Here is a 14,384-nt window from a genome sequence, read left to right as displayed (position 1 = left end):
TGGGCATTGTGTTGGAACATGCCTGTAATCTCAATGCTCAGGAGGCTGAGGTAGTAAGATCCTGAGTTTGAGGCCAGCCAACTAAGCAACCATGTCTGTTCCTACTTGCCCACTACTGGCAAAAATGGACGTAGTAATTGAGTATTCAAAAGAAAATTGTCATGTAATCCCACTCAGGAGGCTGAGATCTGAGGATTGTAGTTCAAAGCCAGCCTGGGGAGGAAAGTACATGAGACTCATCTCTAACCCCCAGAAAACCAGAACTGGTGCTGTGGCTCAAAGTGGTAGAGCACCTTGAACTGATGAGCTTCAGGGATAGCACCCAGGCCCAGAGTGCAAGCTCCATGATCAAAAAAAAAAAAAAAAAAAGTTCAGGGAGACTTAAAACAGACTAGTGAGCCAAACAAGTAAAAGTAGCCAAGAAAGGTAAGACATTTTATTTTACATACAAAAAAGGGTGCAAACTGAGTCCTTTCTTCCCCAAATTGAGGAAGAGGTATACTTGAAGATCACATTTGTGTTTTCCACGGTGCCCTAGGAAAGGGGCTACTCTGAGATAACGTATCAGGACCCATTTTCTATTTTCTCCAAAGGCAGCTACTTCCTCGGCAGATGGTTTTTTCCAATAGTCTAAAAATCTCTCTCGGAGGAACCATTTCAAATACACTTGAAATTGACATTCATGTTTTAAAATACTACGATTTCATTTTCACAGCTGAGATTGACCAGTGCTAGGGTTTAGGAAACATTACATATCAAGAAAAAAAAAGGTTTAAAAAAAAAGGCATTTAACAATAGACACATCACACGATTAAAACTAATTTCCATAGCTGATTTATACATTATCTAGTTTAAAAAAATTTCAGTCAACATTCCAACATCTTTTTAAGAGTATAATGGGCAAAGATGAAAGAAACAGACAAATAATAATATAATAAATTAGACCACATAAGATATTCAATGGGAATTGCTAAATCACCATTATTTTCCACTGGGGAGTTATATTTTTGGTTTTATCTCTATCTTTTCTATTACTTTCTCTGCTTGACAAAGGGCCTCATTCCCAGGGCCAGCTTGCTCAGACACTTGGTTTACCTCTGCAAATACTTGGGAACACCTGGTTCCCAGCTGCCTAGCTGTCTTAAATTCACACAGATGAGTACACACATGCAACCATCTACCCTCCCCCACCTATAAATATATTTATTCCCAAAGAAATGGCTCATCTTTCCCGAGACACTCCTAATAGGTTGATAAGCCTTCTAAAAGGCTTTTGGTGCAAATGCTGGCCTGGGATTTGGTCTAGAGCCCAAGAAGAGGAACACTGAAAATGTCTCACCTACCCTGAAAGACATGTTGGGGGGGGGGGTGGCAGTCAGGACAATGGTCCCCTATGCATTCCTGGGATGATGGCTGTACTAGACCCCCCAGTTTGTTACTGTGGATAATCCTCTGCTAAGACCTGAAAGGTGGTGATGGCACCGGAAACGTGATTGTAAGGAGTAAATGAGAAACAAGTCAAAGAAATCCTGTCCACACAACTGAGGTTTCTTTAGAACATCAAGTTTGGTTACCAGACTAGAAGCATTATGGAGTACATGCTCACTTTTTCCTTTGTAAGCTGACCTACAAACACTGGAGTGGGTTTCCTGGTTAGTTTTTTGAGAAAATACATCAACTACTATTGCCTGTATTCAGGGACCTATTTACTATTCTGAATACAATGAGAAACCTATTCTTCTGCACCTAAGTCACGTGCAAAAGGAGCTAGGAAAAACATTTTTAAGACTGCTTATTGGACCAAAGACTCCAAAACTTGTGGCAAAAACACTGCTCAAAACTCTACAAAGCCACAGATGGGCCATGTCTGCCTCATCTTTTTCTCAGAATCAGCCCCCTCATCCCCCTCCAAAAAAAAAAATAATAAAACCCCCAGACTCACAAGGAATCCCATCCTGGGGAGTCACTGGTGGCCAGCCTCTAGATGGGACTTCCTTGGAATCTGCAAAACCAAGAGCTGCACAGCAAAATGCCTGTCATCCACATGGCCCATCCAGATGGAGTACCTGGTATCCTGGCTCCCTGAGGGTCTCTGTAATTCATTCACCACCTAGGGGTAACCATGGGGACGGTGGCAGTGGCCCGGCAAAGGCAATGTTGGCTGTATGGCCTTACAGACTCCCAGTGTGAGAAGCCCTAGACCTAGCATGGCTCTGACACACTGGGGACGTTGTCAGGGCAACTCAGTGAGAATGGAAAGTGGGTGGTGACATTGGCCTGGACATGGAGGGATGCATCAGAGGATCAAGCTCCTTTAAGAGTTGCCATGAGAAATGCAGCCATGCTTGCTCTCTAGGAGGGGATTCTATGTTGTAAAAAAAAGAAGTTAAGGCTATGGTGTTAGAAACCACTTTAATGTAACATTACCACTTGCATATTTTTCAGGCATTAAAGTGATCACTAACACTGGAAACTTGACACTGAAACGGCGCTACCAGTATGTTTCTACTGATGTAGGTTGGAAGTTACTCTAGAGAAGATGGGCAGGGACCATTTCTATATACTTGGAGCTCACTGAGAACAAACAGGAAATCAACATTTCTACTACCAACCTCAGGATCTTGGCTGCCTGCAGCAGCTCATGCCAAAATAAGAGAATCTGACCTTGTGGCTAATCTAGTCATGTTGTAACTTCCTGAACCCTGTTTGCCCTCAGACTCTGACGTGGAATGGTGATTAAGGCAGTCCTGAGTGCTCGCCTGCTGGCGGATGCCCCACTCTCCCTCAGAGGCAGCAGTCTGGAGTCAGAACTCAGGAACGTGCCAAGGTGTGAGAGGCAAATGATTCCCACGGGGCCCTCGCGACTGCACAGGCACGAGTCCTGGTGGGGGATGCGGGGTCGCTGTGGCTTCCTGGCCTATCTGCCCAGCCCATGCAGGCTTTGATACCTGAGGAATGGGAGGGCTGGAGGGAATCCTTAGTGGGTTTCCATGAACAGAAGATGAGCCTTAAAATGATGACATTCTTCTCAAAAGAAAATGGTCCTCGGGCATCATGGCTGTAAAATGGAGGCAATGCCAGACAAAGTGGCAGGGCCGGGGCGGGGGCCTGGTGTGCTGCTGGGGATGGAACTGATGGCCAAAATGCTTCTGGGGGCCATGGTTTTGAGGGGTTTTAGGGTTTGTTTTAAGTTTTAAGAACACCGAAACAGAGTATCTCAGGTTCAGGGTCACCTTGGAGTATCAATGGCCTTGGAAAAATCACCATGACCCTGCATGCTAACGGGACCTGGAGCTCTTTGTCTTTGTCTTAAAACCTTAATAATGAGGGAATTTGCAGGGGTTGGAGGGTGAGAACAGTACATTAGCAAGCACCCTTCCCTACTCCTGCCAATAACTCATGTCCAACCCTTCAAGAGCTAGCCTATACAAAAACTAAAAAAAAAAAAAAAGCTCAGCAAGACAGTCCTACAGCCATGCGGCTTACTGCCTTTGATTATTTTTCCTGCGGATGCAGGGTCGGGGGAGGCACTTAGTGGGGGTACATAGTGCCAGGATGCTCCAGGCTTTGCCACCATTTCCCCTGCCCTCCTTTGGGCGGCAAGGCGTTTTCTAAGCTGGGATGAGGAAGCTAAAAATTTCTATGTGGGGATTTAAAGGTTGCCCAAATGCCAAATGATTATAAAATCTCAGTGATGGCTTTAAGCATTAGGAACAAAAAGGAAGCCGACTCCAACATTCAAAGCCCTGTGGGGAAAGGTGTGACACAGTCTCTCCCTGCCACTATCTCATAGGGAGAAACATTCCTTGTAAAGAAATGGCAAATTGTAGTCTTTATATGAGCTAAGCAGGGTGGGAGCCAGTGAAGAGATATTCCCCAGCCAAGATTCAATGGAACAGGTGAAGCCCAATGACTTACGAGAATGCTACTTTTCTTCTATGGAAGCTACGTGCAGCGACTTATCAGGAAACGTCGTCAACTACCAGAAAATATCCCCATACTCCTATTCGAAAAGCCAGAGGCAAGAATTTCTGTGTCCCACAAACCATCAGACCAAGTCACTAGCCACTGTCCTGCATGGTTAGCTCCTTGCTCTCAGATACCAAACCTCTTTTCCTGATGTGAAAAATCCCTTCTGTCACACCTGGAATGAGAAGTCACTGTTTGGAAAGGCCACTTAACTCAAATGAAAATGGAGCATAAGAAGAGTAACCCCACAAATTATTAAGTCCTCAAAACAGGGAATGAGGAACCAAGATTCTCGGTTTTAAGCAAGTCATGCAAATACAGCATGGTGGCGGGGAAAGACCATGCACTGGGGAAAAATGTGCGTAGATGAATGGCCATCTTATCTGGAAGGAGTCTATGTTCAGTTGAACATAATTTTAGACCTTTCCACTACAGTATCCTTTTCCCAGCACCAACTGATCCTACCCTCCTGGTCACTGCAGCCACAGGAGCTGAGTTTCTAATCCGCGGTTACAGACCTGGTTGGACATCGCTGTATACTTTGTTTCTGACAAGGCAGGCCAGCCTGAATGCTACCACTCTGTATTGAGGCAGACAGAGTATTACCAATTTTCTTTTCCTGGATATATGGTGCTGTACCCCAAGGCTTCTCTGGCAGTTAGCTGAAGGCAGGTTCACTACCCTCTTTTTGTCCACTAGTGGCAAGATGGTGGTGGCTGTTTAATCAGAAATTTTGTCACCAGAAAGTCAACATGGCTATCTAGTAGGAAGTCCCTGGCAGTGAAGGAAAAAGACATTTGCGTTGTTTTCTTTTTGAGAAGCATCTGCTCTCTGGGATGGGCCATTTCCTGGTCTGGCGTGGCTGCTCATTTCACATGCAGGAGAGCTGGGCTTACAAACGGCAGGCTCGTTAGGTCAAGAGGCTCTGGTGGGGGCTGTCTTCAGCAGCTGAGAAGATGAATGAAAATTCAAGTATGTTTCCTTGTCAACGTGAGTTGACAGAGTTTGGCTTCTTCTCTTCTGGGGGCTGCAGGTCTAACTTTCCATTGAGTATGTCCTCTGGACCCAGGTTCTCTCTGAATGGCTTGGCTGGCCTGTTCCCTCACAACTGAAAAAATAAAACCCCCAATATAACCAGACACAATATGCATCTGTCATGGATTTTTTTTCTTTTTCTTTTTCTTTTTTTTTTAAAAAAACAACAACAAAACCCTAAAAGTGCAATAAAGTCAGTTTTCTTTCCTTTGCTCAGAACAATTTGCATGTCCTACTACTGCCTGGAGAAAGGAATCTGTTTGTCAAGAGAGCTAAGAATGCCAACACACAGGGACAGTAGACTGCAGATTTCTCACAGCTTGTGTCCTACAGTGTAATTTCGCAGGAAAGAGGGAAGAAGGAACCTGGCCAACTGGGCTAGAGGCTGCCCAAGCACAGAGAGAAAGACACCACACTGCCAGACACACCTAGGAAGTGGAGAAGTTTCTCCTCTGGCCCAGGTGTACCATCTTCCTCCTACCTTCTTGGCAATACCCTCAATCTCTTGAGCCCCTTTCCTAGGGACAAAGCCTTCAGCTCACTAGCTTTGACCCTGGAGAGGGTTCAGGATAGAACAAGAACCAGGAGAAAAGGAAGAGGTGGGAAGAGAACAGTAGTCCTTGAGTTTTTGTGAATGACACCTTCACTGTAAACAATGGGAAGGAGAGTCAACCAGGCAGCCACGCGGGCAAGCAGTGTAAGAGCAGCAGCTCTGGGACCTGCTCAGAGCGTTAGACAGGTTTGGGATGGCCACTGGTCCACTGGGCCCTGGCTGCCCACACTGGCTCCTTCTGGGGGCATCTATTTTCTTCTTTTTGGTTTGGATCTCTATCCTCCCCCACAGAGGAGTCTTTTCCAATGAGAAATGGCAGGAGCTGCAGGTGCAATCAAGTCAAGAGTCCCCAGGGCCTGAGGACTCCTGGGAGGCACTGGTCACTTGTGGCGCTGAGTAGTCTTCTTCCTTTTCCTCTTAAAGAAACAGCAGCACCTAGAGCACAAGGAACACTGCAAGTCAGCACTGGAAGCCCGAATGTGCTTACTGAATAGAATAGGATTTCTCCCCCTGGTACCCACCCACAGAGCCGCCTACCATCTACAATAGGCAGGCGGGCACATAGGAAGTGGCAGGCAGTGTTTTCCAGGAAAGCCAAGGTAAAGAACTGGTTGATTTTAATTTGCAGATACCCAACCTAATCACCAAAAGGCTGAAGGGTATGAAAGGTACTTAGGGAAGGAACACCAAGAGGGTGTCTTTCCTTGTCTAAACCCAACCCAGATGATCCATCCTGGTCTAGAACCAAGGCTTGGGATCCTTAGGACTGCATAAAAATAGCTTGCATAGTCTGCAGCTTAATACTTAGAAACCCTAGCCAGTGTGTAAGGAGGTCTAAGCAAGGCAAACAAATCCCATCATTTCATAGTTGAAGCTTGGAACCGAAGGAGGATCTTGTGGTGCTACCCACCAGATTATAGATTCTCTCTGCCCCATTCCTATTCGCACACAGCTGTACAGTAGAAACTTCTACTCTGAGAGGACCCGTGTCCATCCTGGGAGCTGATCTTTATGAGGCTCTCTAGTTGCAGGCACCCCACACTCAGCTCTCTGAGACTGCTGCTACTGTGCAGAGCAGGCTGGGAAGGCTTATTTACAGTAGAGGCTCCCCCCCCCCGCCCCCCAAGTGCCATCTCTTGAGAAATAACCTTACTTCTGACATCCCTCTCCCAAGCCCAAGAGCCCTTCCTTACTCTGGCCTCTGGCCCAGGAAACATGGCTCTGCTTAGACAATCCAGATGAGGGCTGAGGCAAGGCTGGTGCAAAAAAATGTTCTTCCCAGGAAATGACATAGGAAATGAGAATGGAGGGGCAGAAGGTGGTGGATGAGTCAAAGAAGCCAGATGAGACAGGAGTGAAGTTACAAGTATAGCTCAGAATTGCTTCACCCTTGAAAGAAAAACTTTTCCAAGAAAACTATCTTTAATGTCTTTTGCCTAATCCTCTCAGTTTTATTTTTTTCTTTTTGCCAGTCCTGGGGCTTGAACTCAGAGCATGAGCACTGTCCCTGGCTTCTTTTTGCTCAAAGCTAGCACTCTGCCACTTGAGCCACAGCACCACTTCTGGCCATTTTCTGTATATGTGGTGCTGGGGAATTGAACCCAGGGCCTCATGTATACGAGGCAAGCGCTCTTGCCACTAGGCCATATCCCCAGCCCCCTCTCAGTTTTTTTTTTTTTTGTTTGTTTGTTTCTTCTCTCCCCTGCCCCCGCCCCATCATGGTGCTTGAACTCGGGGACTGGACGATGTCCCTGAGCTCTTTTGCTAGTGCTCCTACCATTTTGAGCTATAGTGTGGCTTTGGGGTTTTCTGGAGGTTAATTGGAGATAATAGTATCACAGACTTGCCTGCCCGGCTGGCTATGAACTGCAATCCTCTTATGTTAGCTTCCTGAGTAGCTAGAATTATAGGCGTGAGCTACCAGCACCCAACTATCCTCTCAGTTGTTTTTTTTGTTTTTTTTTTTGGGCCAGTCCTGGGCTTGGACTCAGGGCCTGAGCACTGTTCCTGGCTTCTTTTTGCTCAAGGCTAGCACTCTGCCACTTGAGCCACAGCGCCACTTCTGGCCATTTTCTGTATATGTGGTGCTGAATTGAACCCAGGGCCTCATGTATACGAGGCAAGCACTCTTGCCACTAGGCCATATCCCCAGCCCCTATCCTCTCAGTTTTAAGGCAAGGAATATTCATAGGGAAATAAAGAACTACTTCTCACTTCTAAAACCCATAAGTTCCCTATGACAGCCGAGAGTCCTTCTCCACGCAGACAATTTAGCATTGCTATAATAGCCAATGGACTCATTACTTAAAATTTAACAAGGTTTCTTAGAAGAAATAAACATTTACACAAACAATGGTGGGCTTGAACTTGTACTTAAATGAATCACAAAACTTGGAAGTTTTGGAAATAAAGAGTTTATTTTTTTCTCATCTTTCTTCTTTTGGCAGTACTGGAGTTTGGACTAAGGGCCTTGCACCTGCCTAGCAAGTGCCTTACTGTTTGGGCCTCTGCCTCCAAACTGAAAACAGGAGTTTTAAAAGAGGTTCTTAAAAAAACTTTTTTGAGGGCTGAGAATGTGGATTAGTGGTAGAGTGCTTGTCTAGCATGCAGGAAGCCCTGGGTTCAATTTCTCAGTACCAACATAAACAGAAAAAGCCAGCAGTGGTGCTGTGGCTAAAGTGGTAGAGTGTTAGTCTTGAGCAAAAAGAAGCCAGGGACAGTGCTCAGGCCCTCAGTTCAAGTCCCAGGACTGGCAAAAAAAAATTTTTTTTGAGTGTAACACCGTGTGTGTGTGTGTGTGTGTGTGTGTGTGTGTGTGTGTGAGTGTGTGTGTATTTATTTATTTTTTATTTTGTCTGAGACCAAGACTCAGACTGGCAAAAAAAAAATTTTTTTTGAGTGTAACACCGTGTGTGTGTGTGTGTATTTATTTTTTATTTTGTCTGAGACCAAGACTCAGACTCAGTATTTGACACTTTTGCCCACTGACTGGCATTCTACCACTTGAGCCACACTTCCAACCTACAACCATATATATTTATTTTGTTTTTTTCAAGGCTAGCACTCTACCACTTGAGCCACAGCACTACTGCAGGCTTTTTCTGTTTGTGGTGCTGAGGAATCGAACCCAGGGCTTCATGCATGCTAGGCAATAACTCTACCACTAAGCTACATTCCCAGCCTCTAACAACCATATTTTTTAAGTGCTATTATTAATGGGTGTGAATATACTTACTAAGCAAAGTGTTATATATATTTGGAAATGGAACAAATTCTTTTAAATAGAAATAATTAATACTTCTGACTGTATAGTCCTTAATGGAAACCCTTGCAAAGAATTGAAGAAAAGAGGTCTTTTTAGCTATCCTTAGGTATTAGAAATAAAAAACAATATAAAATAACATTTTCCAAGTTGAATACCCAGAAATTAATATTTAAGCAAACTAATTTAGCTGGGTGTTGGTGGCTCATACCTGTAAATCCTAGCTACTCAGGAGGCTGAGATCTGAGGATTGGGGTTTGAAGCCAGCCCAGGCAGCAAAGTCTGTGAGACTCTTATCTCCAATAAACTATCTAGGAAAAGGTGAAAGAGCACTGTGGCTCAAGTGGTAGAGTGCTGCCTTGAGCACAAAGAGGCTCAGAGACAGCATTCAGGCCCTAAATTTAAGCCCTACAACTGGCAAGAGACTGCATTCAGGCCCTAAGTTTAAGCCCTACAACTGGCAAAAAAAAAAAAAAAGGACAAATTTAATTTCATAGTAGTACCAATATTTCCATAGTCTTCCTGTTCTCTCATAACAATGGCATTACTAACATCTTTTTCTTCCTTTTTATTTCTTTTGGTGGTACTTAAAATTGACCCAGAGCTCAAGATTGTTAGGAAAATGTTTTACCACTTGAGCTTTACCTCTGGTTCAGGAGGCATTACTAATTTCAGCTAAGAGGATGTTTTTTGTGCTTTTAAATAAAAGCAGTCAAAAAATACTGAAAACTGGGCCCATCTCAAAGTACAAAATTGCTTCTTTTTACTTCCTCCAAGGCAAATCACATGAATTAATGTCTGCCTACAAACATATTATAATTTGATGTGCAATGCTGAATCACTCACTGGAGAAAAGTATAAGCTGTAGTTCAGAAGTATAGATTTTAAATTTAGAGCCCTCAAGTTTTGCTAGTAACTACTAAGCTTCAGCAGTAGAAGATACTACTTACACCCACAATCTGTTTTTTAACTCTTTGGTTTCAGAGATAAAGACTAGCAACAGGATCCACTAAATTGAGCTAAACTCGAGACCAAGTCCACTGGTAGACTGCACGGATGTGTACAGAGGAGAGTAAGGGCAGGTGATCAGTTATTCTTGTGTATTAGGTTCCTTCCCAGCAGACTCAATGCACAAGCATCAAATCAGTCCAGGATTCCCGACTTCTGAGCGTTGCCCACTCTTCCTACAGGCCTCTTCTGCCCAGCTCTTTTTCAGATTACTTCTTCACTATATCCTGGCTTTCTCCCTTCAGCGGGTCCCTTGCTGTGTTCCTCCTCTCTACCATACTGGTAACATTCTTCCTTTGCTCAAGTCCTGCTGCTTTCATCAATTCTTTCGTGACCACTCATAGTGACCTCTCGCCTCCGGCCTTCTAGGAATGGTAAGATAAGCCATATTTTCTAGTTCTTTCACATGTGTTTGTCATGACTCTCCAGCTAGACAGCACCTAAGTTCTTTTTTTCTTGTTTGTCGTGGGTCTTGAACTCTGGGTCTGGGCACTGTCCCTGAGCTCTTCAGCTCAAGGCTAGTACTCTACCACTTAAGCCACAGTGCCACTTCCAGCTTTCTGGTGGTTAGTTGGAGATGAGAGTCTCACGGACTCTTCCTGCCTGGGCTAGCTTTGAGCCATGATCCTCAGATCTCAGCCTCCTAAGTAGTTAGGATGACAGGCGTGAGCCACCAGCACCTGGCAGCACCTAAGCAGGCCCTGAACCCTCTAGAGTTCCAAGCACAGGGTTTGATAAGCATACTACTACTTAGGGTAGTATTATAATATTACCCAATGCTACCTTAAGCATAAAACTACTTAGTGACCTGGAAGCTCACAGGAAAAAAGTAGACCATGACAGATGTCCAATGACATACACACATACTTGCGAAACAAACAGGCCAAACATACTGAAACCCTGAAGTCTACAAATCTCATCTTCATAAAACTTAAATTATATCTTTAGTACATCCTCATGCCTAGGGAAACCCCTGTAAATACTTTGGCTTAGATCTGTTAGGGCTTCAGAAACCAGTGTCCAGAGAAACTGGAATGAGGTAGTAGTCATAAAATGTGGCAGACTGGTAGTGTGGTATAAAACATATCCTATGTATACAGCCTGTGTGGGAAAGTTAGACACTTCCTAATTGTGACAGACCAGCAAGTTCAGAAGGTCACAGGCGGTGTCCAGGAAGAAAGCTAGAGAGGAGACCCTGTCTTACAGCAAGGAAGTTCCTCACCAACACAAATCAGGTAGCACTTCTTCCATATACCTCTGCTGTTCCTAAGAATGCATTTGAGGAGCCTTTTCCAGGAGTGGGAAAGACAGGCTCCCATATCTCCCCCAGCTGAGTCATCAGCCATGGCCCATTGTCCTCTCTTATAGAAACAAAGACCAGACAAGCCCCCACATGGCAGCACAATGTCCATCTCTTCCTCAGGAGTTTGCTTTTTTTCAAAGACTTAAGCTCTAGAGATGGAGGAGCTAACTGAGCCCAAAAAAAAAATCATAAGATTCTTCCAGAAAAGCCAATTTCTGAGTTAGAAATCAAGCTGTACAGGATGTGAGATTGTCTGGCAACAACACCGTCCTCATAGTGGTGAGCAAACAAATACTATGTAAATGACTCTCATGGAAACCTTACCCTCTTACCTTGGTTTTTATATTTTTGGGGGGAAAATCCACCCAGCTATCACTAAAGAGCTGAGCTTGGATACTGTGTGCTTTTGTTTTGGCAGGAGGAGGTAGTGATGAATGAGGTGGTGTGAAAGGAAAGATTGAATAGACTTAATTCCTGGGTACAGGCCTGCCCCGTCCCCACCTTGTGGATCTAGTTCCCCAACTAGGTGGCTATGGCACAAGGAGGCATGTAGAAGCCATTCAATGACTCTAGGCATTTTGTCTGGCTTTGCCAATCCCAGCCTAGTCTGGTCTGCTCCCCTTTGCATGTGGACTGGAGAGAGGACTCACCACAGGTTGAGCATTTTCAGGCAGCTACAGAGTATGTAAAGAGAAAAACACAGAAAGGAAGAGAGAGAAAGAGATATTAGTCCACAGAGGTGAAATGGAAGGCACTCCCTGTGAGCCATGCAAACATGCAGAATGTGTCTGTGTTTAGTTTCTTCCTGCGGAGCGAGGGTGAATAGGCCACTGGGTCCCCACATTAAGGTAGAGAGGAGGGACACTGACAGCATTAAGGTGGGAGCTGGATCTCAGTGGGAAGACAAAACAGAAAAGCAGGGGCAGGAGCCTCAAAGGGGCTTTCCTAGGCAACTCCCAGGAAGGCAGCAGGGAAAGGAGCAAAATTACCTTGCTTGTGAGAATTCAGTCAAGCACCAAACCTGAGCCATTTGGTCCCCACACAAGGAGGGGACAAGAAGTTAAGCAGTACTGAGCTAACCTGCCTATTCTAAGAGAAACCTGTTCCTAGGTTTCTTTAAGTCCAATATCCCTGAGCAAAGCAGCTAGTGGCTAACTCTTCCCGTAGAGAGAAAAAGTTTAAAAGACACCTTATTTTACCAGAAGATGAAGCAGAGGAAGGCTGGGTATACCTGGCAGAGAAGGAATTAAAGTCTATTCTTATTAGTTCTCAGGAGAAATGAGACCTTGATTTGTTAACTTATAACTAAAATGGATAAGAAAAATTCCTATGTTCTTTCTAGAATCAAAATCGCCAAAGAGCTGCTTGCCCTTACCACTCTTCCAATCCAGCTTTCCTGCAGCTGGAGAAAAAGGAAAGTCAAAGGTTCATCTGATAATCATTTCTTTTCTGTCATTTCTTTTCACCTTTACACAAAACAAGCTGGGTGAGGAAACCCAAATCAAAAGTTTGGAAGTAAAGGCTTCAGTCTGTCCAGTGACCCAATGACCCAAGCTGGACTGCAATATGGGTAACAACATTATCAACCCCTTCCCTCCCGGGGCCACAGGAACAAATGGCATCACAGCTGTGTGCAAGGAGAGGGATGCCTCAGGCTTCTCTAGCTGTGACTTCTTCCCAGGAAAATGACTGGACACATGGCTACTCCATTCCTGCCCCCATACACACAGAAAGCCAAGAAGAATAATGCAGATGAATCCTGACAGCTCCCTATGCAAGATGAATTGGCAGCTACTGCACACAAAATGCCCTAAGCAAATATGACTGTTCCCTTTTAGTCTCTATACCTTTCCAAGGGCCCAAACCTTGAGCTGATGGCAAAGAGACTAGAGGTTCTATTTGCTAAATGGGAAGAATTTAACCTCCTTTCGTATTCCAGATGGTACAGTGTACAGGATACACTGTATTGAACTTTGTATGAGTGGCCCCCTATCTCACGCACAGGACAAACACCACACTCACATACAATACTAGATACATGTTTGCCAAGATGAAACGAAATGAATGGGTCCAAGAAATAAACCAGTCTAGGGCATATCTTATGACTAAAAGGTCCCTTTGATCTTGTTATTATTTAAAGTATACCATTAAACTCTCTCAGAGGACAGACTCAATAAAGTTCTAAAAAGAGCTACAAACAGAAATTGGGGGTAGGTATGACTCTCTTTCATGATCAGAGCACACAGAGCACAGTGGTTCTAACCTTGGTTGTATAATTGTGTAAACTTGTTCAGGCCAGATACCAAAACTTTCTATCTCTATGTCTTTTCCAACACGTCCCAGATTACTCCAAAGTGCAATGAAGTCATTAAGAGCCCAGAAGTGGGAGCATCACATAGTAGAGGAGATTGACAGAAAAATTGTGAGTCCCATTAAAATCTCCAAAGTCTCTGAGAATATGGAGCAAGTTTCTTTACTGAAAACAGTCTCCTGGGGCATCAAGCTCCCTCCTCCCCTGCCTCATGTATTAGTGCCCTCTATGGGTCAGGAGAAGAGTATCTGAGCAGGGGCTCAACAAGATACAGAGCCCAAGTCATCCTCAATTGCTTTTCATCTGTTGGGTAGGGACCTCTTGAAGGCAAAGCAAGCTCACCAAACAGATGGGCAAAAGCATGCAAAGTGTATCTGGAAGGAAGAGCTCAGCTCTTGATAGATATCACTGTGGACTTAAGCCCAAAGGTGGCTTATACTTAGACTATATAGGTGCTCAAGAGACCATGTAGGGCACACACTGGCACTACAAATACATTGTCTGCTCAGGGAGAATAAGTTACTGGGACATCCTGAATGTTCTAAAAGGGCTTACAAGAAAGGTCATCATCTACATCATGATTTTCTTTCTCCCTATGTGATATTTTCTTGGAGTTTGATCTGTTTGGAATAAAGGAAAAGGGAAAGAAATGGTAGAAATGCTGCTTTTGCAGTAGAATCAACAATCACTTCACCTTCCACCCCAGACTCTTAAGAGTTTAAACACAGACCATGCAGAGAGCATTAAGGGGCTGGTGGTATGGACAGGGCAAGACATACACATGCAAGAGAAGCAGGAAAGAAAATGAGGTGACATCTCACTTTCTTGGGACTAGGGGTACTTCTTTTCTTACCCAAGAGTCTCACAGACATGGATTTTTCTTGCCTGATGTATGTACTTACTCTTTGTAAGTCTAGAATCATTTGAGAGGGAAACAGCCATG

The 14,384-nt window shown here is 44.4% G+C and overlaps 1 protein-coding gene across 4 annotated transcripts in view; it reads right to left on the bottom strand.

The window, feature by feature from the left end:
• Positions 1 to 414: 414 nt before the first annotated feature.
• The window catches only part of Csnk1g1 (casein kinase 1 gamma 1), a 138,237-nt gene continuing 124,267 nt past the window's right edge, over positions 415 to 14,384 (bottom strand). For 2 of the 4 annotated variants that reach the window (XM_048332843.1, XM_048332844.1), the window contains one exon: positions 415 to 5,992. In XM_048332843.1, the coding sequence (XP_048188800.1) occupies positions 5,938 to 5,992 (55 nt within the window). In that variant the 3' untranslated portion in view covers positions 415 to 5,937. Of the gene's footprint in view, positions 5,993 to 10,422; positions 14,343 to 14,384 lie in introns of those variants that run through there. The other 2 variants (XR_007208837.1, XR_007208838.1) reach the window with 1 other exon arrangement.

Source organism: Perognathus longimembris, chromosome 23 (assembly GCF_023159225.1).
Source record: "Perognathus longimembris pacificus isolate PPM17 chromosome 23, ASM2315922v1, whole genome shotgun sequence".
NCBI classification, from domain to species: domain Eukaryota; kingdom Metazoa; phylum Chordata; class Mammalia; order Rodentia; family Heteromyidae; genus Perognathus; species Perognathus longimembris.
The sequence above is the reverse complement of the archived record's forward strand: the minus strand, read 5'-3'. Positions and strand labels throughout refer to the sequence as shown.